The sequence below is a fragment of the Mya arenaria genome, chromosome 17 (genome assembly GCF_026914265.1).
Source record: "Mya arenaria isolate MELC-2E11 chromosome 17, ASM2691426v1".
NCBI classification, from domain to species: Eukaryota; Metazoa; Mollusca; class Bivalvia; order Myida; family Myidae; genus Mya; species Mya arenaria.
This window is the reverse complement of record NC_069138.1, coordinates 51,674,048-51,698,843: the sequence shown is the minus strand read 5'-3', so window position 1 is coordinate 51,698,843 and position 24,796 is coordinate 51,674,048. Positions and strand designations below refer to the sequence as shown.

The 24,796-nt window shown below is 36.6% G+C and overlaps 2 protein-coding genes across 2 annotated transcripts; both read right to left on the bottom strand.

Annotated features, from left to right (window-relative positions):
- Positions 1-41: 41 nt before the first annotated feature.
- Positions 42-8,297, bottom strand: LOC128224028 (uncharacterized). The gene is made up of 3 exons (XM_052933626.1): positions 8,133-8,297; positions 3,778-3,935; positions 42-3,548 (listed from the first exon to the last, which is right to left on the bottom strand). The coding sequence occupies exons 1-3, from the start codon at positions 8,198-8,200 to the stop codon at positions 2,041-2,043; spliced, it is 1,734 nt and encodes a 577-aa protein (XP_052789586.1). The 5' UTR covers positions 8,201-8,297; the 3' UTR covers positions 42-2,040.
- A 4,773-nt stretch (positions 8,298-13,070) lies between these two features.
- Positions 13,071-22,080, bottom strand: LOC128223604 (17-beta-hydroxysteroid dehydrogenase 14-like). Its single transcript, XM_052932877.1, has 9 exons — positions 21,981-22,080; positions 21,430-21,468; positions 21,055-21,137; positions 16,021-16,087; positions 15,732-15,823; positions 14,986-15,090; positions 14,713-14,772; positions 14,040-14,108; positions 13,071-13,205 (listed from the first exon to the last, which is right to left on the bottom strand). Exons 1-9 carry the CDS (start codon positions 22,078-22,080, stop codon positions 13,071-13,073), a joined length of 750 nt encoding a protein of 249 aa, XP_052788837.1.
- Positions 22,081-24,796: the final 2,716 nt, after the last annotated feature.

Genomic DNA, 24,796 nt, shown 5'->3' with positions numbered 1-24,796 from the left:
TTGTGACATTGGAAACCAACCAGAAACAAAAACAACAATAATAGAATAATATCCCTTTATTACAGTCAACGCATTATAAAAGATATATTGTTATAATTTACACATATGAACTCCTTTGATACGACATTTCATGCACGTCGGTTTATCCGATGGAAGAAGCTTTGTTAAATAAGTAAGTTTTTGACAACAAAAACTATATTAGGGTTAAAATTATATTTAATCAAGAAGTTTATATGGGATTTGAATCTAATAAGTTATTAAAGGAGATTCGAATTTAAAGTGTTTTCATTTCCCTCTGTTATTTTACATTCGGCATTCATATATGTTGCACATTCCATAGTAACCATTTTAAGATGAAAGGGACACTGCCTCAGAGCATTCAAGAATAAAAAAAACATATTTCATGCTTTTCGATGAAATATGGAGTTTTATCATTGAAATAACAACATTGAAAATATCAACAGGCAGGTCCCTGACAGTGAGATGACTGAATACACATGAATCATGAAACACCCTCTAAAACTAAGATAATGATTATCCGCTATTGTTTTGCTAACACGGTCGACCTGTCAAATTTGTTTTCAATAAATGGCGGCTTAGTAATTTGGTTATGTATGTATGCCCTGTTTGATATTAAAGTGCATTCGTTATTTTTTGGAACATAGATGCATCCATAAAACTTCATGGTTAATGTTCATAATTTGTTGTACTTAAAAGCGAGAGAATAATAAACTTAAAAAAGAATATCAGATAACTTTTTCTCATCAAACCGGAAATAGAAAATTGACAGATACGTCATCAGCTGTAATTTTGCGTGAGAGGCGTCCCACGGGAAGCGGCGTAAATAACACTCTATTCAAAAAGGGGGTTATTGAAAAAATAAATTAAATACTTATAAAACTCCGAAAAGGCATAAAAGGATCAGAAAATGTGTTAATTTTAGTGTAAGGTCGTATATATATAGAATAATATAATAGGTCATAGAACTTCAAGAATTTGAGCGACAACATGAACTAAACATATGCACAAGTATAATATTTTCTACCAAAAGAACATAATCTATGTACTTCTGATAATCACCATATTCATATAATAAAGAATATTAGAAAGATTTGGTTTTAGTTTGTTAGATCTTTAACATGTATGAACTTATTAACTCCTTAGTAATTGTTAATGTTTACATAATGAATCAAGCTAAATGCAGAGGTTACCATTAATTTTGGTGTATGCTTGACAGACAATGACGAACAAATTGGAATAAAAAACAATTAACTTTTTAACAAATTCCTCTTCTGTAAACACGATTCTATCAGTGTCAGATTGAACTCTTGTTTTTAATTTTCATTTTGTGTAAAATAATTTTACAACGAGAGTGAATCAAGTTCTCACAAAATTACACTTATCTAGTTGAAATTTTACTGGATACATGGATATGTGAATTTTAAATGGCTAATTGATTGTTCCTATTTGCAAATACATTTTAGTGGGAAAGTAAAGTTAATTATTTTCACCAAAATGAACAATATTGATAATAATTTATCAACAAAAACAAATTGTTTTCACTGAAAAAAGAATCACCGACTTTGCCTCGGTTATTAGTACGCGGTTCTAATGTAGTCACGGGGCATCTATTTACATTACTGGTGAATGCATTATACCTAACACTTTCTCTCCAAGAGCACGCCGTAAATCATGTTTCGAGTGCACATGATCCAATTGTTGTGTATGTCTATGCACCTCTTTCAGATAAAATTCATTCTTTTTTGTTTCGTTTATCACTGGAAGGAAATACGGCTACCATATTTTGCAATATGTATCGTTTTCAGATTTATTTTGCGTATATAATAAAATGTTTTAACTGCATATAGTCGTACAATAATAAACAAGAATATGAAGATACGATGGTCGGTAATCTTTCTTGCCAAATGTTTTCGGTTACAATGAGACAAAACCGTAATGTTGTGTTGTCGCATCTCTCGTCGGTATTGTTGTTGTTGTTTTTTTACTTTCTACTATGTTGTGTAACCCTAGCATGGCTTTTTAAGCTTGAATGTAAGTGGTAAACCCTTTCCTTTTTGCCAAGCTCAATGTTTTCGTATCACCGTAGATTTTGCAGAGTAAGAACTGTGTGTTGAACACCATCCCGTAGCTGTACGACTTGGCGTTTGAAAATGTTTTCCGCCCTTCATCGCATTCGTTCACAGCTTTTCCGTAGGCCGAGCTATCTGATCCGACATAAGACATCTTCGTGTCTAAAGCATTACCCGTTGTGTCGGCGACCGTCATGTCTCTCAACGTTAATTTCCCATTGTAGACAATCGTCTGCCATCGCTCGTCAAACTTGAAAGCATCCTGATTTCGAGATTTTCGAAAAATGGTGCAAATAGACCACGCCCTGTCGATGCAGTTTTTGCAAAAACTGATCCCATCACATTGTTTAGAACCAAGCTGCTGACATGTATTGACGCAGTCTGTAAAGGTAATTCGCTCATCTCGATAGTCTCCCTCCGTGTACCAATTCGGAATAACAATCCCTTCCCCGGTGTCATAGGAGAAGTCATCGGAACCTTTAGCTCTTTGAAGCATTCCCCAATAGACAAATTTGTTTTGGGCCATACTTGCTCGTATTCTTTGGTAGTCAACATCGAGATGTCCCATGTATTCCTCGGAAAATACATTCTCTATAGTGTCAAGCGTGTATGACGAAGGCACAGGGTTGGACTGGACGGTGGCTGCCCATGTGTTGGCCTCACCGTCAGCCGGAGGAGCGGCACCTATTGTGATAGTAGTCGTCTCTACAGACTTCGAGAAGTCGGACGCTTGTTGCCTTTGGCTGGAGTCCAAATTGAAACCACCACCCGCGCTAAATAAGCCGCTGTAGCTTGCCTGAACCGCAACATTTATTCCCTGACTTTGCTTTGTCTCGTAATCGTTGGATTGCATTTTGTGCTCCTTCATGAATCTTGCTCCGAAAGTCATTTCCGTTGGATAATGTGTACCGTATTTGGTAAAGAAATCCAAGTAATCACCTACAGAGTCCGAGTTATTAAGCTTGTGTATCCAATGTAGAAATGTGGGATCAAATGGTGGCGTTTTTCCGTCCTGGAGTTTGCTTTTATAGTAATTGCATGTTGCTTTAGATATAATGTAGACATACTCTTTCTTGGAAATTTCTGACGAAGCTTTCTGGTATCCTGCACTTGCCGAAAACTGCACTCCCCACCCCCCGGCACTTACACTTGCAGAAACTGATAGCGATTGTTCGAATTCTCTGGCAGATTTAACAACTGATGACGAAAATGATACTACGCACGAGACATCTGGTATAACAACGAGTCCACGAGGTACGGAAAATCGACAGTCACCTGTGTGCTGGTGCTCGGAATAATCCGCTCTGAAAATCGGAAAGGTGAATCCCGGATCGCTCCCAATGGCATGTGGGTATCCCTTCATAAGATCGTATCCGAGAAAGGCGTAGTCAACATCCGGAAATGAGTACTTTAACGAAGTCCCGCCACACCGCTGGAGAAGATAGTCTTGCCGCAAACCTTAAAGCGGACCAAAAATTTAGTTAGCGTCTGTAATGGTTAAACAAGTGATAATATAGTTTGGGTAAATGAGGTCGGTGTGCGATTTATACGCCCGTTCAACGTACACCTAAGCTTTAAATTGGAAACTAATTTCGAAAACATGTCAAAGAAAATATATATAGGTTCATAACTTCATATACATTCCTTATTTAAAATAACGTTTTTTCTACATTGTGGTTGTACATACCTACGTCAACAAACAGACTGTCGCTAGATCTGTTGGACATCAATGACTGCGTGAGGACCCCTATCAGTGGACTCTGTTTTGATTTATTTGGGCTGTCCTTCGGGCGTTCCTTTTCCTGCTGTGAAATGTCTGCGTAGTCCTCATAGCCATCATAGTCGCTGGGGATGAGGACATAGGATAAAAATAATATCTTATGAAATAACAGACAAAGCATATATAACAATAACAATTACCGATTCCTATTCCCATCACCTATAGTGATTTTAGTTATTATTAGAGTATTGATAAATTAAATATTCACTTATTTATTTCATTTTTATTTATTTTTAATTCATCTATTTGTTTTATTTATTTATTTATTTATCTATCTATCTATCTATCTATCTATCTATCTATCTATCTATCTATCTATCTATCTATCTATCTATCTATCTATCTATCTATCTATCTATCTATCTATCTATCTATCTATCTATCTATCTATCTATCTATCTATCTATCTATCTATCTATCTATCTATCTATCTATCTATCTATCTATCTATCTATCTATCTATCTATCTATCTATCTATCTATCTATCTATCTATCTATCTATCTATCTATCTATCTATCTATCTATCTATCTATCTATCTATCTATCTATCTATCTATCTATCTATCTATCTATCTATCTATCTATCTATCTATCTATCTATCTATCTATCTATCTATCTATCTATCTATCTATCTATCTATCTATCTATCTATCTATCTATCTATCTATCTATCTATCTATCTATCTATCTATCTATCTATCTATCTATCTATCTATCTATCTATCTATCTATCTATCTATCTATCTATCTATCTATCTATCTATCTATCTATCTATCTATCTATCTATCTATCTATCTATCTATCTATCTATCTATCTATCTATCTATCTATCTATCTATCTATCTATCTATCTATCTATCTATCTATCTATCTATCCATCCATCTATATATCTATCTATCAATCTATTCATTTATTTATTTATTTATGAACTCACTTACTCACTCACTCACTCACTCACTCACTCACTCACTCACTCACTCGCTCATCCATTCACTCATTTATTCATTCATTCGTTCTATAATTCAACCAAGTGTTGTCATGTATCTCGTTGAAAAACAAGCTTTAATTTCCGAAAACACATGTCATTTCTATCACATGACAAAGATATATTGTTGATTTCGATGTGGCTTCCGATGAACAGAGTTTGTAATAGCCTGATAAAATTATTTGTATGACATAATAAATATAATCGTTTCCGTTTCAAAACTTCTTCTTAAGTGGTTTGTCTTCCGTTATCTTGTGCACCAGTCCTGACTGTCAATCCATGGGTCGCAGGTTCGATTCCCCGCCGCAAATACTAATCGTCTTCCGGGAGGGACGTTAAATGGGTGCCCCATGTGACATTGCGATACACTGGTGCACGTTTAAGAACCAGGGTAGCTCCAACAAGGGTTACATTCTGTCTGTGCACTAAGTTCTAAAATCCTAAAATGACTCACAATCTTATAGTGCGAATATAAATAAGCTTACACACATTTGCCAATCGAGGCTTATTTGCAGCGAAAACATATATTTGTTAGGTCCATATGTCTCCCCGCCCGATCTCTTTTTTTCAGGATTTATATATTAAAATGTGTTTAGAACGGCGTTTAAAACTACAGTCGAAAACACGTATGATCAGATGAGAATGGCAAATGAATAATGTGTGTGTGTTTTTATTACTTTTAGAGGACCAGTTATAGTATAGAGGAAGAACGTAGCATGTAGTTAATGTTCAAACGAATCATAAATAGGAAGTACATGTATATCAATGGTTAAATGTGTTATATTTCAGTTAAAACATTCGTTTTAATATTGCCCCAAATGTTGATCTTATATACACACCCTTGAAATAAAATTGTGTTTACCAATGCCATAAATTGTGCTGTAAAATGTGTTCATCCGCCTATTAAATTTAATTATTTTATGTTTAGTATCTACCACTCTCATAAATGCATGTTACAGGCAATATTATCTTAAAACAAGCCAATACTACATGTATATTTAATAATTATACTCTGCCCAATAAAATCTCAATTCATAATTTATGTTTAGATGTATAGTTTATGGTGTCAGGTATTTTTGGTTATTTCGGATTACGAAAAAATGTACTTAAGATCTAAGTGAGTAACATTAATTTATTAAGTCAACATGTGTGTTTGAACAATGAATATACATTGGCGTTTTATATTTCAGGCAAAAGACGTGTGCGCCGTCAGAATTTACGCCATAAATGACATAAATCTCAAGCCCAAAGGCTCCTAATAGAAGCCACATCACATGGGATTTGGGTTATCTTTTTTGAAGTGATTTACATTATCAATTTATAAACATATATCGATGTTATTTATCAACGTAAATTTTATTTCGATGTTCCTTTACATGTCAATATTAAAATTACATGACTGACATTTAATACCTTACTTGTTCAGACATACTCGTTACTTGTGTAGGGTAGAATTGAGATGAAGTTTTATCTGACCTAGTGTATCCTTGTTAACGGATGTGAAATTTGGTTGTCATTTAGCGAAACGTTTTCGATTTGAATGAAATATTGATCTTGTATTAGCACTCCCTTTAATATAAATTTGTTTTCATTGTGTTTTGCATGTTGAGCTTTTGTCTTTTAAATTACATTACGGTTGCTGCATTATAAAATCGCCTAGTGTGTACGGTATAAACAGACTGTTGTTACAAAACATTAAAGATGCACTCTCACTTTTTTATTTTTTGTCTTGGAAAGAGCATTTTTTTGCGTAAATATCTGCAAACCAATGATTTAAGATTGCTGACCAAAAATTAGATCGTAGATTTTCATATTTCCGTTCGAAAACTTATGTCTTATGGCCTAAACCGTCACTAACGGTTTAAGAAAAATGCATAAAACATCAATTTATGACCTGAAATATAAAAATCTGCGATCTATTTTTTTGTCAGCAGTCTGATATAACTGGTTTCCATGGATTTTCGCAAACATTGGCACGTTCCAAGACAAAAAAAGTTGTTAAAACGTTTAATCTGTGAGAGTGCAGCTTTAAGTGAAAGGACAATTCCACTTATATATCCTACAATGAGCTGATTGTTTGCCAGTTTGTTGAAGTTAACACTGTGGCTAACGAGAGTGTTGTTAACTTAGCATTATATCATGTTGTGTTCATATATATGATGGAAATCAGGTACAGCTGAAATAGTTGTCTTGAAAAAACTTGTTAGAAATACTTCAGATAACAGGTGCATTCATTAAACTTCAAAAACAGTTAAAAAACAAATGTTAAAATTGGTATCGTTTGAAAAAAAAACTTGTTAGAAATACTTCAGATAACAAGTGTATTCATTAAACTTCCAAAGCAGTTGAAAAAATAAATGTTAAAATTAGTATCGTTTGAAAAAAAATCTTGTTAGAAATACTTCAGATAACAAGTGTATTCATTAAACTTTCAAAGCAGTAAAACAAATCAATGTTAATGTCGGTGTCGTTAAAATTGCCATGAGCCCATATGCGCTTACATCTTGATGATTGTTAGTTCGGGACTCAGACACAGAAAAGCAAAACTTTGTTTATTGCTATTACATGAGCAACGATATTCAAGAAGTAATATATCTGCTACAAATAATCAGGCACACATATTTTGTCAACACTAGTTATATCAAAGACATTTTGAAAAAATTAAGGATTCGGTTTACCTAGCCTAAATTTAAATTTTATAATCAAAATGTAAGTGAATACGGACTCGAACAATCGGCCCATTGCAGTCAAGTTAGATATTGTTTAATGGTACGATAATATTATCTTATACACTGCAAAACAGGCTTCAAGTCAACCTGTTAATTCTCTCATATTCATGAACAACACGAAACTATTGATGTATTAATAAAGAAAATGCCATGTCGAGGTTCAAAAGCAAATATATGACGTTAATATATGATCATATTTAAAATTCAGAATTAATATTAAATATATAATGGCCCGATTGTTCAGAACTTTGTAAAAATTAACAAAGTTATTAAAAACATCGTTGTAAACATTTATACGCGAAATAGTTAATGATGTTCTCATATATTTAAATAAAACACGTAAAGTTGAAACAGTTGTCTCAGATCTTATAAGAAATATTGCAGATCATAAATGTATCCTTAAAAACTCCAGAGCAATACAGATTTAAAAGTGAAAAACGATGACGTTAACAACTTTGTTAACTTTAACAAAGTTCTGGACAATCGGCCTAATAAGTTACTCTATCGTTACACACAGTACGTAATATAGAAAATAATACTTACCTCTGTAGCGAGAGGCCAAACTCGACTGCAAGGAAACATACAAACAGAACCGCGCCTGGAATATCCATTCTTCTTTGGGCTAACGTTCGCTTTCCATGCGAAGTAAAAAATAATGAACCATAGTCACTTTCGGTACGCGCGGCTTTATATGCCCACTTTAGCCTTACCAGGGCCTTGCGGTTACCCAGGTCAAAAATTCGAGTACTTTAAGTACTCTAAAGTTACAAAATGGATTTTTAAGACGCATGGGAGGGTGTGTCCTGTTAACAAAAACGTCAAACAGTCATACACTCGAAAGAAAAACCATCGAGATACAAGAGCATTACAACAAACCTTTGTTATTGAATTACTGGCCACTCAGCTTGTATCCTGTTTTAGGTCTTTTTTCGAGAAATGCTCCTGTATTTAATGAAATTTAAGTTTATACTATAAGCGTTGACATTTTTTAGTCAAGAGGGTGAATAAATATAGAAAGAGTAATCTAAATGATTAAACCTCACTTTTAAAGAACATAAAGTAATTAACGCTAGAACAACATTTTTCTACTATAACTCGCATTATCACCCTCTGTCGAATTATCACCCTCTGTCGCATTATCACCCTCTGTCGCATTATCACCCTCACTCGCATTATCACCCTCTGTCACATTATCACCCTCTGTCGCATTATCACCCTCAGTCGCATTATCACTCTCTGTCGCACCATTACCCTCTGACGTTATGAAATTGACAATATGCCACAAATTCGCCGCCATGTTTTGTTGAAATACAAGAATTTTTGCTCTTGAATCATATGTGCATTTTAATTGAATACTTTAAAATTCCACAGTATAAACTAATTATTGACTGCCTTGAGGGTGACAATGCATATAATGTCAACCTTCGGAAAATGCTGTCACTCCGGCTAAGCTTCGGTCGACAATTTTCACCTCAGGTTTACAATATGCACTGTCACTTTCAAGGCAGTCAATATATATAAAATTATATTGATACAGGCAGTATTAAGTGTATCTGTGTATTAAAACATAAATGAAGTATTTTAAAAGTTGAGGATAACTCAAATAGTTCATTATAATATTTCATTCCGGGGCATTGTTGCACTTTTCCTTGTTCCAGACAAATCGGCAATTCTTATCAAACGTGCTCTATAGCGTTTGCTCATTCGCGTCGCCATGGACGATGTTTCACGAGCTGTCATTCGGAAATTTAGGTCATGCGGAATATTACACTTTATCTTATCAGGTACTTAATCTGTATATATATTTGCATACTTAGATAAGCACAAAAATGAAAGGCAATCGAAATTTAACCAATGATATAATTCATTACAAAGTTTAGCCGTTATTTATGTCCTTCAGTGTGAAGTACTCACTTTATCAGTGTTAAGTATTTCACTCAGCCGGCACTTCAAACTCATGCCAGGACAAGCAATATATCATTCGTTAAAATGTTTTCCTTGACCATTTACCTTATGTTTATTGAATAAATATAATATACGATATTACAAAGAGCTAGTATTAAAAAAAAACCAGAAAGCTGCTTTGTAAATTTTCATAAATTAATGATGCAAACATTAATAGCTTTAAAGACATGCAAAGCACATGAACTTAATAAATAAATACATAAAAAATATTCCCTCATCTTAAGTACAAAAGGCCATTTATTCACTCGCCAAGTACTAGAATCTATAATAATAATTAATATTTTAGCTGTATTGCAGTCTTACCAGCGGAATATCAACAGACCGCCTAGAACGTTCTAAATGGCAGTATAACGTCGCATGTATGAAGTAATTTTGGCGGTAATAAATCACCTAACTATAAATAATATAAGGTACGTATATATGTTACTAAAGGCATATGTATTTCTTCGATGGGTTTTATATTCGCAGAATAAAAGTGAAACGAGTTCCGGTTTCTTAATGTGATTTAAATCATTTACCTTCCTAGCACTGTACATGGTTATGTTGTGGGCAGCTACAGGCGAACATATGCTGTAGATGTTCACAATTGTGCCCTTTCCCAAACGGAGCAAAGGAAGACTGTACTGCAAACATGACATGTGGCATTAAAGAACACAATGGACACTACTGGGACAAACATATTACGATCAACCTGTTTATACGACACAATGTCCAAGGCAAAACTGAAGAAAACACACAACGCCACAATATATAAAAAACACTATAACTAATGCATTTTACGATATTTATGTTGGGGTAAACATATTGAAATAAATGGTCTTAATATAATGAATGTAACCTTTGCTTTATATTAATTGGCAAATGCGCTGAGTGGAACATTTTATTAGGTCATGATAATTTATGATTTGAATATGATCTAAATTCAACATTTACAATTACGTAATCCGGCATCTATTGTTAAAAGCTATAAATTTCTTGAAACTCTTTTTTCCAGTATTGGAAGCCTTAAGCCATCGATGCAACATATAGCTTACCAAGCAAATAAAGAAAGCACTAACTGTTACTAGTATTAAGAATATATAACCTTGATATTCCAATAGATTTATCTATATAAACTATATACCTGTGTATAAGGCTAAGTAGGTCGTCAATATCACGTCTTATACGACAAGAGATGTTTGTAAAACATGTATGACCTCCTCATGGCAGCACATTAGTCATTCCGCATTAAATGCTTGATGAGTAATTTAAGGCAATGCCAAACAACCCTTCCAAGTTTGAGGATATTTGGTAGTTATTGACTAATTCTAATTGTTGTTATATGAGATGATAAGTCATAGTTTCCAGTATGCGTCCTCAGGACAGCAACTAAATAGATAATATAAAGTTAAATATAAAGGCCATGCAAAAGGTCGAGGCTTAACGATTTGACAACAACAATAACACAATGTAAAAATACGGCTATCAACCAAACGGTTATTTAACAACAGTGTAAACAGACTCTGTCTGTTGGTAAATAGTCATGTTGATATACAAATATGTATGAATATTAATGGTTTCAACGCTAGATTACTTGACTTTCAGTTTGAATCATAACTGAAACGACAAAAAGCCAGCGCCTTTGTACTGTCTGGCTATGGTTGATCGTTGTACATAATGTAAGGGCGGGATTGCATGTTCTCAGCGGCACTTACTAAAAGGACTCTTGAACCAAACATAAACGCATTCTTAAAAAGCAGTGTATTTAAGGAATGAGTTTCGGGGTTGATGTCATTATCGGGGTATGAATGCAATTGGGCTGGTCTAAATGTGTGGAGTCCGAAGGACTCTACGCGTACTTTGACCAGCCCAAATGCGTTCATCTCCCCGATAATGACATCAATCCCGCAATTCATTCCTTATATTTACACCAATAGTTCATTATATTATTGAAGAAACGGTAAAAAAAATACTTCATTTCATTTCGGATTACATTTTAGTAATCCTTTCTTACCCATTCTGTAAATAGGATGACCCGACTGTTACCGGAAACATATTTTTTCAAATGACTCACAAAAACGCGGGAAAAGATCAACCACTTGAAATCACGTAAACGTAAAATTGAAACACTTGACAACAAAGCGTTCAAAATATAATAACACTTTCAAAAATGGTGATTTATATTTTACGGGACCTGCTGACACGATACAAACAATAACAAGATCGATAGTTTTCTGTATATTGTTATGCGATGGATTGCGATCGGAATATATCCGAAGATGTTGCGTTCATCGATTGATGAACGCAATTGCCGAAGGGCATTTCATTTAAGGAATGGAAGTTGAGGTGTAAATATTTTATTTTTATATCACAAAAAAAATCTACAACAATAGTCAAACATTGGATGTTTGTTTTGCGCCCCTCCGATTCCCTGTTAAAATTTATTTGCATCGTACGTTCAACTTTTTGTCAAGTGCTTTGAAAGGTGTCTAACATCATGCGCATACTGGTGATTCAAAGCGTTTTGTAATTCGAAAATTATGTCATTGATATATGTAAGAAACAGGATGGTCCCTATATTGAAGCCCTAGGATGGTCCCTATATTGAAGCCCTAGGATGGTCCCTATATTGAAGCCCTAGGAACTTCAGACGTTATACATCTGCGTGAAAATGAGCATCGCCAATTTTACAAAATTAATGTATAAGAACTTCGTTATCGACGAAATCGAACGTTTTACGTATAGTCGAACCCCGTTGGCTCGAACTCGCTTGGCTCGAACTCCTCGTTGGCACGAACTGGATGTGAAGGACCGATTTCTATATACTTAAGGTTAGCATTCCCGCTTGGCTCGAACTTTCTGAATTTCGAGGTATTTTCGCTGGTCCCTGGGAATTCGAGCCAACGGGGTTAGACTGTATATCAATACAGAGCGCACCTACATATTTACCGTTGTCTAATCGATCAAACCATTCGTTAACTATCTTTATCAACGCTGTGTTACACAAATGTGTTTTCTCGAAAGTTAAATGGGATTGATTTTGTGTACTATATCCGTTTTTGTAAATATGTTTAATTTAATTTGCCAAATGTCGTTCAAAAACTTTTGACAAAGTCGGGGTAATTGAAATAGGTCCTGTAATTAATAAATTAATAACAAATAAACGAAATACCATGAGCAATTACTTAATTATATTTTTTGATAACTGACTTATTATCCTCCCTTACTTTTGCGAGTATCGTTGTCTTTATCTCTATATTTTAAAACCACCATGCTATTTACTGTGTATGAATATATTTTCTCATATAAAATGTATGATTTGACATTTATAATGTACATTGGAACCAATTTAACCTGTTGTATATGTAATAAAATGGACAGTTTTAGGATTCGCAGTTTAATTTTCATTTCTTCACAATATACATGTGATATGAGGTGCACATATTTACAAAGTATTTACACGAAATACAAAAACATATACTTGGTACATGAATAATCGTTTTTTATATATATATGGCACAACTGTGCTGGTCATTATCACATTTTAACACCGTAGCCGATCTCTGACCCCGCGGTGCAGTTGAGCTCAAAGCCGGTGGTGAACGTAGCGTCTACAGCGAGATAAAGACAAGCCAATCCGATCTCTCGTGGCTCGCCTAGACGGTCTGAATGCTGAAATGAAATACAAATTTCGAGATAAGAAATAAAGATAAAGGTATTTCTAAATTGAATTTATGCAATTTGTCTGTGCTGTTGAATGCCTAGCGTTTGCATGTTTGGGCCTGATCTTTGTGCCAACGGGTAAACGCGAACGCTTAGGCTGATTAAGGGTACTTTCTTAAAGCGTTCGAACAGCAAAGTGTGGAATTAGCTTTCCCTGTTTTATTCAAGCTATTTATTGTGTGCAATGGTTAACAACTCCAACTACCAATCCGCCCCATACACAATAGTCCGTATACAACTGACTGGAGTCTGAATTGGTGACTCAAGACCCAACAAAGGTAACAGTATAACATTGGTGATACATATTGCTATATATCTGATATCTACGTTATCACGGTATAAAATTACATGACACGTATCACCTGATATATATAGCAAATTATAAATTAAATATTCCGAACCGTTAGTGAATATGGGCCCAGCTTTGAGGTTAATAACTTCTCTGAATATAGGTATTCTGTTATACATTGTAGTTTCGTGCTTTCAACACATCTGGGAGGAAAAGGTGCAAAAACTGCGTGTATTAATAATTGTTTCGAATCACAAGTTGTTTTATTAACGTTGTCAAGTTATGTGGTTAAACTGCATGGCTAGGTTTATTGGTTTTTGAGAGTTTTTTATATGTTCATATCCTTTAAATACTTACTTGTTTAATAACAATTTCGCAAAGTCAAGAAAACAGTTCAGTTACCTCAGATACTATATGTTTTTGCAACAGAGTGTACATGAAATGAGTAGGTCTACAGAGCAATTAAGGAATTCTAAGAGTGGGGTCTAACATACCAAGCTGCTTGTCAACTTCTGCATGACTTCTTCGGGGTTTGAATGGGAAGCCACAAAATCTTCCACCATCTGTGTACGTACAGTCGAAGGAGCAATTCTTATGGCAATAGAAAAAAAAAACACATATAAATTAAGTACCTGGATCGGGAAGCAATTGATTCTTGCGATTGTTTCGGATATTTTTTCCCATTATCTAATTGCCAATTAGTAATGTTAAGGCAACCTTCAAGGTGCACGTGAGTTAACATTTTTAACGTTTGGTTAACTGGTTTACTACAGTTAGATTATTTATTTACATGTGTAAACACACTTGTACGTCACTGAGTAACGAGTATTCGTGCTTGTGAGCACGATATTAATCAAAACATTTATTATCTCATATATTGTGTACATAAGTCGACCATGCACTTGTCAAGTACTAGCATAGACGATTTTAGCTGTATACTAATAACGTCTAATCAACAGACCTATCGTAAGATCGCTTTTTGAAATCGGTATTTGCCTGAAGCAATTATCTATATTTTGAATTGATAAGTAATACAAAGAAATTTGAATTTGTCATCATACGAATACACCTGGTATTCTATCGTATGTTCGTTGATAAGATAAACGTTCATCCATTTACATTTATTTTAGAAGTACGATAGTTTTATTTCCACACTTACGAGTTTACCCGAACTCCACGTTTCGCTTCGTCTATAGCTAGTGCTTTTGTGAGCGATGTGACTCCGCCCTGGAATATTTTAGGGATTGTTGTCAGTTAAAGTGACGTTGCGTGTATAATGTAATTTCATAAATACTTAAGAACAAACCTTTTACAACATTAGGTACGTATACAATGATGTACTTAAAGCAAAATATATATAAAGCGGAGATATTTAAAATTCTTAAAAGGGCAATTATTTCTGGAGCTTCTTTTTGTTATTTGTCATTTAAAATCAATTACCTTTGTTGCACAGTACATGCTCATGTTGCGGGCAGCTGCAGAGGAGCACACACTGGAGATGTTCACAATGCTCCCCTTTCTCTTACGGAGGTAAGGAAGACTGTACTGCAAACAACATGACATCACAATCAATGAACCATGCTCAAAAACATAAAGATAATACAAGGTGATGTTAAGGACCAAGTAGGCAACCATTTTACGATCAGTCATTTTACGTGGCAAGACGTTTTGACGAAAACGCATAACGCCACAATACATCGAAGACATATAACACATATATCTGATATATATTTACCAGTTAAAAATGTGACAAGATGCGTTCTAGCACGGCCAGAGTAAATTGTGAGAGTTAAGTAGCCGTTTAGTGGTCGGCCATGTACTGACGTTTCGCTCTTGATTTAGTGGCTTTCGCCTTTCGCAGTTTGGCGATACCCGCGAATTTAACCTACATTTTCAGCTAATGAAATTGCAAATAGGCAGTCATTTATTAAGTACAAGGCTTAATCATAAAGAAAATCAACTTTTGCTGGTGTTTAAAGGTCCGCCTGCAGCCATTAATCCGATACACAGAGTTTGCGTTGTAAATGTGTCTATTTCTAAGTCAGTAAGATGATCTGAATTTCTTAATCATTAATAAATTACTTCATGTCATCTAGCACTCACAATGAGAATACAAAAATAATAGCTTTCAATCAAAATTAATAAGAAAGACAAAATAATACGTTTTAATGAAACAACGTTCGCACCTTGCACATTGTGTAATACGATACGAGATTGAGATTGAGAAGGTCCCGGAAGTCTTGCGGAGTGACGTCATCAATCGCGTGAGCGTGTGGAGCTAAAAAATGGGATTGACAGTATAAGTCATATTCAATATTCATTTCGATAAAATTAATCTAAATTACACATTGAACGGGTTATTCATTGAAACAATTCAGTGTGTTTTTATTAAAATCTTGAAAGAAAAACAGCCCGAATTACGTAATTTTATTAAAATCTAAACAGGAAAGAAATTATACAAAAGTGTCAACTTACCAACTGCAGCATTGTTGACAAGCAAGTCCAGTTTTCCAAAAGTCTGAACAACTCTGTCTATCGCTTTCTGAAATTATCCAAATAAATGACAGAATTACAGGCTGGACAAGCAAAACTAGATGTCCATGTTTTAAAGCACGAGTTCTGAAATTCTTATTTCAAGTGTTTGGAAGAATTCAGTAATAAGTGTTTGGAAATATTCAGTAATAAAAAATATGGGAGGATTCTTACTTCGCAATTTTAAACTTGTTTTAATATATTTGCTTGTTTGCAACGGAGTCCAGAACAAGGCCCCAGCTTGTTTGGAACGGAGTCCAGAACAAGGCCCCAGCTTGTTTGCATCGGGGTTCAGAACAAGGCCTCAGCTTGTTTGCAACGGGGTTCAGAACAAGGCCCCAGCTTGTTTGCATCGGGGTTCGAACAAGGCCCCAGCTTGTTTGCATCGGGGTTCAGAACAAGGCCCCAGCTTGTTTGCAACGGAGTTCAGAACAAGGCCCCAGCTTGTTTGCATCGGGGCTTGAACAAGGCCCCAGCTTGTTTGCAACGGGGTTCGAACAAGGCCCCAGCTTGTTTGCAACGGAGTTCAGAACAAGGCCCCAGCTTGTTTGCATCGGGGTTCAGAACAAGGCCCCAGCTTGTTTGCAACGGGGTTCAGAACAAGGCCCCAGCTTGTTTGCAACGGGTTCAGAACAAGGCCCCAGCTTGTTTGCAATGGGGTTCAGAACAAGGCCCCAGCTTGTTTGCATCGGGGTTCAGAACAAGGCCCCAGCTTGTTTGCAACGGGGTTCAGAACAAGGCCCCAGCTTGTTTGCAACGGGTTCAGAACAAGGCCCCAGCTTGTTTGCAATGGGGTTCAGAACAATGCCCCAGCTTGTTTGCATCGGGGTTCGAACAAGGCCCCAGCTTGTTTGCAACGGGGTTCAGAACAAGGCCCCAGCTTGTTTGCAACGGAGTTCAGAACAAGGCCCCAGCTTGTTTGCATCGGGGTTCAGAACAAGGCCCCAGCTTGTTTGCAACGGGGTTAAGAACAAGGCCCTAGCTTGTTTGCATCGGGGTTCGAACAAGGCCCCAGCTTGTTTGCATCGGGGTTCAGAACAAGGTCCCAGCTTGTTTGCATCGGGGTTCGAACAAGGCCCCAGCTTGTTTGCATCGGGATTCAGAACAAGACCCCAGCTTGTTTGCATCGGGGTTCAGAACAAGGCCCCAGCTTGTTTGCATCGGGGTTCAGAACAAGGCTCCAGCTTGTTTGCAACGGGGTTCAGAACAAGGCCCCAGCTTGTTTGCATCGGGGTTCGAACAAGGCCCAAGCTTGTTTGCAACGGCGTTCGAACAAGGCCCTAGCTTGTTTGCAACGGAGTTCAGAACAAGGCCCCAGCTTGTTTGCATCGGGGTTCAGAACAAGGCCCCAGCTTGTTTGCATCGGGGTTCGAACAAGGCCCAAGCTTGTTTGCAACGGCGTTCGAACAAGGCCCTAGCTTGTTTGCAACGGAGTTCAGAACAAGGCCCCAGCTTGTTTGCATCGGGGTTCAGAACAAGGCCCCAGCTTGTTTGCAACGGGGTTCAGAACAAGGCCCCAGCTTGTTTGCAACGGAGTTCAGAACAAGGCCCTAGCTTGTTTGCAACGGGGTTTAGAACAAGGCCCCAGCTTGTTTGCAACGGGGTTCAGAACAAGGCCCCAGCTTGTTTGCAACGGAGTTCAGAACAAGGCCCCAGCTTGTTTGCATCGGGGTTCAGAACAAGGCCCCAGCTTGTTTGCAACGGGGTTCAGAACAAGGCCCCAGCTTGTTTGCAACGGGGTTCAGAACAAGGCCCCAGCTTGTTTGCATCGGGGTTCAGAACAAGGCCCCAGCTTGTTTGCTTCGGGGTTCAGAACAAGGCCCCAGCTTGTTTGCAACGGGGTTCAGAACAAGGCCCCAGCTTGTTTGCATCGGGGTTCAGAACAAGGCCCCAGCTTGTTTGCATCGGGGTTCGAACAAGGCCTCAGCTTGTTTGCAACGGAGTCCAGAACAAGGCCCCAGCTTGTTTGCAACGGGGTTCATAACAAGGCCTCAGCTTGTTTGCATCGGGGTTCGAACAAGGCCCCAGCTTGTTTGCAACGGAGTCCAGAACAAGGCCCCAGCTTGTTTGCATCGGGGTTCAGAACAAGGCCCCAGCTTGTTTGCATCGGGGTTCGAACAAGGCCCCAGCTTGTTTGCAACGGAGTTCAGAACAAGGCCCCAGCTTGTTTGCAATGGGGTTCAGAACAAGGCCCCAGCTTGTTTGCATCGGGGTTCGAACAAGGCCCCAGCTTGTTTGCAACGGAGTCCAGAACAAGGCCCCAGCTTGTTTGCAACGGGGTTCATAACAAGGCCCCAGCTTGTTTGCATCGGGGTTCGAACAAGGCCCCAGCTTGTTTGCAACGGAGTCCAGAACAAGGCCCCAGCTTGTTTGCATCGGGGTTCAGAACAAGGTCCCAGCTTGTTTGCATCGGGGTTCGAACAAGGCCCAGCTTGTTTGCATCGGGGTTCAGAACAAGGCCCCAGCTTGTTTGCTTCGGGGTTCAGAACAAGGCCCCAGCTTGCTTGCAACGGGGTTCAGAACAAGGCCCCAGCTTGTTTGCATCGGGGTTCGAACAAGGCCCCAGCTTGTTTGCAACGGGGTTCTGAACAAGGCCCCAGCTTGTTTGCAACGGAGTTCAGAACAAGGCCCCAGCTTGTTTGCATCGGGGTTCAGAACAAGGCCCCAGCTTGTTTGCAACGGGTTCAGAACAAGGCCCCAGCTTGTTTGCAACGGAGTTTAGAACAAGACCCCAGCTTGTTTGCATCGGGGTTCAGAACAAGGCCCCAGCTTGTTTGCAACGGGGTTCAGAACAAGGCCCCAGCTTGTTTGCAACGGAGTTCAGAACAAGGCCCCAGCTTGTTTACATCGGGGTTCAGAACAAGGCCCCAGCTTGTTTGCATCAGGGTTCGAACAAGGCTGACCCGGAGACGTTTGTATACAAGGAGTATTTTAAGTTTAACTGTTATCACACGAAGCTCTGAAGAAGTCTGTTTCATGTTTGATGCAAAAGTGCCTTTGATTCCTAGTATATCATAGGTCATTAAAACATTGCTATGGGCATATTATTGTGGTATTCTTGGTAGGATGTGTACGTTTTCTATATATCTTAATTCATATCGTCAGTACTATATATTGTATACTGATAGACATAATCTGAATCTTGTCTGAGATTAAAGTGTTATGATGATATTGTTGCTAGTTGCATTACTTTGATAGATGATAAATACATAAAATATTAAAAATTAACAATCCCGGTCGTGCCGGATAAGTACAAGCGGAATCGGAGATGAAGCAATTCATTGCATCTCCGTCGAACTGTTTAACGAGGACCAAGAACATTGCCCCCTAATGATAGTAAGAAGACATGAAGTGAATTCTTAATGATTAAGAATGGGCGGAGTAAGCGTAGCGTAGTTTCATGTCATCTAACTGACTTAGAATACAACCTCAATGGCTTATACATTGTCGACGCAGGTAGTGTGTATAGGATGGTTGGTAGTAGGCGGATCTTTAAACACGCGCTAAATTCTTAATGATTAAGTGTACTACTTAATGGTTGCCTGTCTGCAATCTCATTTGGTGAAAATGTAGGTTGTATTCTAAAGTGAGTTAGTCGGTGAGTTTATCTAAGGTCTATTCGCGTCGTCGATTGGTTGCAGTATAGCGTAACCACGATGTGACGCAATCACGACTTAAATTGCGTTTACAGGAGACAAAAGTGACTGTAATTCCCAGATACATCCAGATACTAAGTGGATTTGAAGAAACAGCCTGCGATACAAGGAATTATGCGCGCGATATCCCAGCTCGTTAACGAGTTCGGTGTAAACAAGCAATGTAAAGGACGTAACTCGGTTTAAACCAGTACCGAGTACACCATTTTCCTAGTAGTATAGTTTTTATGCCAAACACCAGGCAAAGGAATTTTCAGTACCATAGTTCGACGTATTTCGTTATTACGCGACCAGTGTGTGAACTATCAACCTTTTGCACTCGACCACATGGCTATCAGCTGGTCAGTAGTGTCATTAATCTCAATATGATATACAAACACCATCTTTGATTAAAGCACGCAACACTATTAAACTATCAATATATCGCAGTATTTAAGATTTGGTTTGATTACAGTTGTGACTGTGTTTACATAAATATACTCCTAAGTCCAGTTAAAGGCTGCTTTGGATGACAATTAAATTTTCTTAATGAATCCGTTTACCTTTGAAACTGACCATACTTGATTTAGATAATTGTTTGCTGCCTGTGACAATGTTTTGTTTTAGAGATATTAAGAAAGACTTTGAAAGCAGATATCGTGTAGACTTCATTAAACATAACATTCTTTACTAAATGCTGTTTTGCCTTCCGGTTCTTACATGCGTAGCAATTTTTTGTTTGTTCCCGACCATTCGGAACTCCTCGGCCATTTTTATCGAAACAACTTCGGATGCATGCCGGTACATCAGATGAAATAGTTCGTAAAATTTTGAATTATATCATTACTTAAATGTAGTGTTTTAGAGTTGTATTTATTGATCTAAGTTTAAATTGATTGCCAGATGGGATGATTTACAGTACTGAGTTTAACATTCTAATAATAACTATAACTTTATTTAGTTTGAAGGTTAGGCGCGTAGCTGCCTTTATGCGAAGACGCAGCTGAATCAACATGATTCTGACATTAAAAAAACAGCCAAAGTTGCAGTATGCGTACTAGACTACATCATTCTAAAACTGTCAATTCGCCAGATCTATATAAAGCACCTCAGATTCCCAGAATGCACCAGATTGCATCAAGGTTTTCAAAGTTTTCCGATGGGGCATGACCCCGGACGCGCCTAGCACAACTATGAAAAAAGGGCTAGCTACGCCCCTTAAGGTAACACATTAAGCTACATAACTAATTAACAATATGGTCTTATTCAAACATGTGAAATAAGTTTTGGCAAGATTTTAACAATACATGCCAAAACCAGAAGAAATAGTTTAAATTAATACCTTAATCTCATCGTCATTCCTGACGTCACAGTGGATGTACATGATGCTGTCACATTTCGATGCCAGGTCTTCTCCAAATGAGTCTGAAAAAGAGCGTGCCATTTATTCAGAACATAGTAAATACTCGTCCTATTAGATATGCTGAACTGACCTAAGGGCGTGTGAAATAAGGAAGATGATAAGCCCTTATTGCATGAAATGGGTATAATGTAAATGATTGATAAAAGTCACAAGTCGAAAAAATAGAATGAAATGTCTCCATGATAATGAGAGTTTATAGTGCAGATATTTTTGTTTCATGAAACGAACGCACTATGATCTCGTAATAGTAAATATAGTAATGATTGTAAATAGTTATATGTTGCAAAGCAATACCTTTTATATCAAAAACAGCAACCTTGCCTCCTTCTTCAACTGTCAACATAAAGGCAATCCTAACGTTAGACATATACATTTTTTATTATAATATGAATATTCATAAAGTTGACTTTTTATAGATAACTACTCAAATACCATGGTATTTATTCATAAAAACACATTTTTCGAAATTCATTTGACAACATGATAATAAACATATCGGTTTGATGGCGAAGATGATGCTCTATTCAAGATTTTAGCTTCCGATCAAATTATTATTTATTTGTATTAAAGTATATGTTGCCATATGTAAATTTCCATGAAATAAGAATGTGTGTTAACCACAAGAAATAGTAATAAACTCCGCTCGGCTCTAAATGCTTTTTTACAATTCTTAAAGTCAAATTACATGCACTTTCTACAGCTTTATTGTTATACTTTATTTTACTTATAATAACAAGAAGAAATTGGAAGAAATATTGTACGTATCTTATTTAACTTATTACGGAACCAAAAATCCTCTTTTGAAACGACAATTATTATCGGAGAAAATATTGTACGTATCTTACCTAACACGTCCACGCAACCTTTACCAATGCCCTGGCATCCTCCGGTAACTATGGCAACTTTGTCCTCAAATCGTAATGCTTTATTCACCCGCCCTGACATGACACCAAAGTATGGTCTAAGCCGAACATTCTGTTTATACTACAAATTATAGTTAGGCAAGTATCGTTAACAGCGTGATAAATTGTCATGAGATGTATTATTCCCAATGTATGAATTACCGTTGGTGACCTATTACCGGTGTAATCCGAATATCAAGTTCACGAAGAGCACCTTCGGTATCCCTTGTTACAGTATTTTTTGTATATGTAAATGTGAAACGTTCAAAAAATATGTATGGGTAAAAAACACATTTATTACTCGGAAACATAATTTTTGAAATTTTACTATTCATATATGTTACAGTCAATGAATAAATTTTGAATTATCACAAAAACTAATTTTGACGGTCGGTATCCATCTTGTTGATTACCTCACCACTGAGCATGTGCGTTTTGGTAACACTTAAGAGAATGGTTGTGGGATCCTTTGATAGGGGTTAAAAAAGACATCGTTTTGGCAAAAAATATTAGCATTATTCATATAATGTTTTGTGGTTTGTTTTATTTTTTTCAAATAAATCATATCAACTAACCTATCGACATTCCCATGAATGGCACTGTACATATTGCTGCATTTGATAAATGTAAAGAGGTCTATGCTGTTAGAGGTATTTTATATATGTTATAAGAAACATGTATGATTATATCAGATCAAGAATTAAACTAAGCAATACTCTTAGCAATGATTTTTCTTGTATGTTAGGAGTGCAACAGGGTGAATATTTATCTCCTTTGCCTTTTCTCATTATAGCTTTATGACTTAAAATACATGCTTTTACTAAACGGCTATGGAGAGATTGAGATGTATATATTTAAAATATGCTATTATATACAAATGATTTTATTCTATCTTGTGAAACACCAGATGGCTTGCAGAAAGGCTATTATATTTTACTAAAGTATTGCATATAAAAATGAAAGTAAATGTAGGATGAACAAAGGCTATGGTTGTTAGGAAATCAGGATTTTTACCCAGAAACCTAAATTTTGAATATAATGGTGAAATGGAAGAAATCGTTAATGCCTTCGACTAATAAGTTTTTTTTTCGGGCGGTGGCTCATCTTTTAAATCAGACCCAGATAACACCTGCAGATCAGTGTAATAACTTAAGATTTCATAAGCATTACACACATTTATTCTCGACAAGCATAACAGTACAACTGAATACATATAGACAATGCAAACCATAAGTAAGATCTACATATAGTCTATTTCACATTACTACATGGCCAACGTTAAATAAATTTGAATCCAAGTTAAGTTGTAACACAAAGAATAACACATATAGATCAGCAAAATAAATCCAGCTAAGGGAGGTTTTACATAACTAGGCGCGTATTTCCTTTTATACCGAAAATGCTGCTATTTAATGTAATTACACTAACAAATTTAGCTACATTTCTATTTGTATAACCACACTCGAACAACTATAGGATGTTATATCATTCATGTTAAATTGCTCCAGAAAATTGTATTTCTGTACTTTCTCCATTCATTCATTGTATTGTATGTGATATGCTATGAACATTGTATAATGTTTTACGCAATAAACATACCGTATCGTATCGTATCGACTAGCCAAAATGAGACTGTACTACGTACTGTCAAATTATGCTTATAAAGCTTTTCTACATAGCCAGTGAATATATGTGTAACGTGCGAGCCAAACAAACACCAACAGATCCCTCCAGGGAAAAGCATGCTCGACCCTGAAGGTGTCCACTGGTCTTTATATACACTAACTTCTCTATTCGGAACATTATTATGAACGCACCTCGCCCGCCTACAGAGCACCGTTACATATGTTTATGTTTGAAAACAAGAACACATCTCAGTACATCTTAGTACCTGGTTATACATGTAGAACTTGTCTTATTAAATCAATCAATTTATATTAAAGATACACTCCAATTTATTATTATCCCTTTTCGTTGTATATACAAAATATGTATACATTATGACTTACAGTTATACTCACAGTACTTATTTTCATATTTTCACTTGTTGTTTTTTTGGATTCAATTCATTCGTGTATCCTTGAATCCGAAAATAAGGAAATTAATTAACTTTCATGTTATATGCATTTAAATTGTCTAATAAAACAAAGTCTGGGTTTAAAAATGTACAGTTAATACGTTATTAGTACTTGTAAAACAATACGTCGTATAAAGCATTGGATTCGGACACGTTTTATAAAGGAACCTGATTAAGTTCAATGTATATAAATAATGAAATGCAAAGTATATACTCTCATAAGCTTTAAATATAGCGGGGAATGGGCCTTACCTAGGGTCCTTGGGGTGCGGGGGTAATTGGCGGGGATTTGACCATCTGTTCGTCCCCGCAGGGCGAGGATTTTAGCCGGGGTTGGCTGCACCGAAAGTCAAAGTCCCCGCTATTCCCCGGACATGGGTGGGGGGGGCGTGGTTATAATTGACTGGTGCATTACTGGCAAGCTCTCACACTAATTGAAAATTGACATACACGTTACAGCGCATATCGTTTATTTATTTTTTGTATTTGTTACGTTATTTTAATACTCACGGTGCATCCTCGCCGTTGTAATTATTATGCAATGTGTATATATTTTGTATATTTATTCGAATGTCACCATGTCAAAAGTCGTAGACACACTTTCGTTTTCAACCAGTGGCTAGGTCTGTCCTTGCATGGTTAGATATGTAAACAGATTTACATATTTAATTTATAAACAGAT

Excerpts from the sequence above, each read along its gene's own strand:
- LOC128224028 (XM_052933626.1), bottom strand. The coding sequence starts at position 8,200 with ATGGATATTCCAGGCGCGGTTCTGTTTGTATGTTTCCTTGCAGTCGAG. Across the intron at positions 3,936-8,132 it reads TTTGGCCTCTCGCTACAGAG|CGACTATGATGGCTATGAGG; the intron begins GTAAGTATTATT and ends CCTCATCCCCAG. Across the intron at positions 3,549-3,777 it reads CAGTCTGTTTGTTGACGTAG|GTTTGCGGCAAGACTATCTT; the intron begins GTATGTACAACC and ends GTCCGCTTTAAG.
- LOC128223604 (XM_052932877.1), bottom strand. The coding sequence starts at position 22,080 with ATGTCAGGGCGGGTGAATAAAGCATTACGATTTGAGGACAAAGTTGCC. Across the intron at positions 16,088-21,054 it reads GGAATGACGATGAGATTAAG|AAAGCGATAGACAGAGTTGT; the intron begins GTATTAATTTAA and ends GGATAATTTCAG. Across the intron at positions 15,824-16,020 it reads TGTCAACAATGCTGCAGTTG|CTCCACACGCTCACGCGATT; the intron begins GTAAGTTGACAC and ends CCCATTTTTTAG.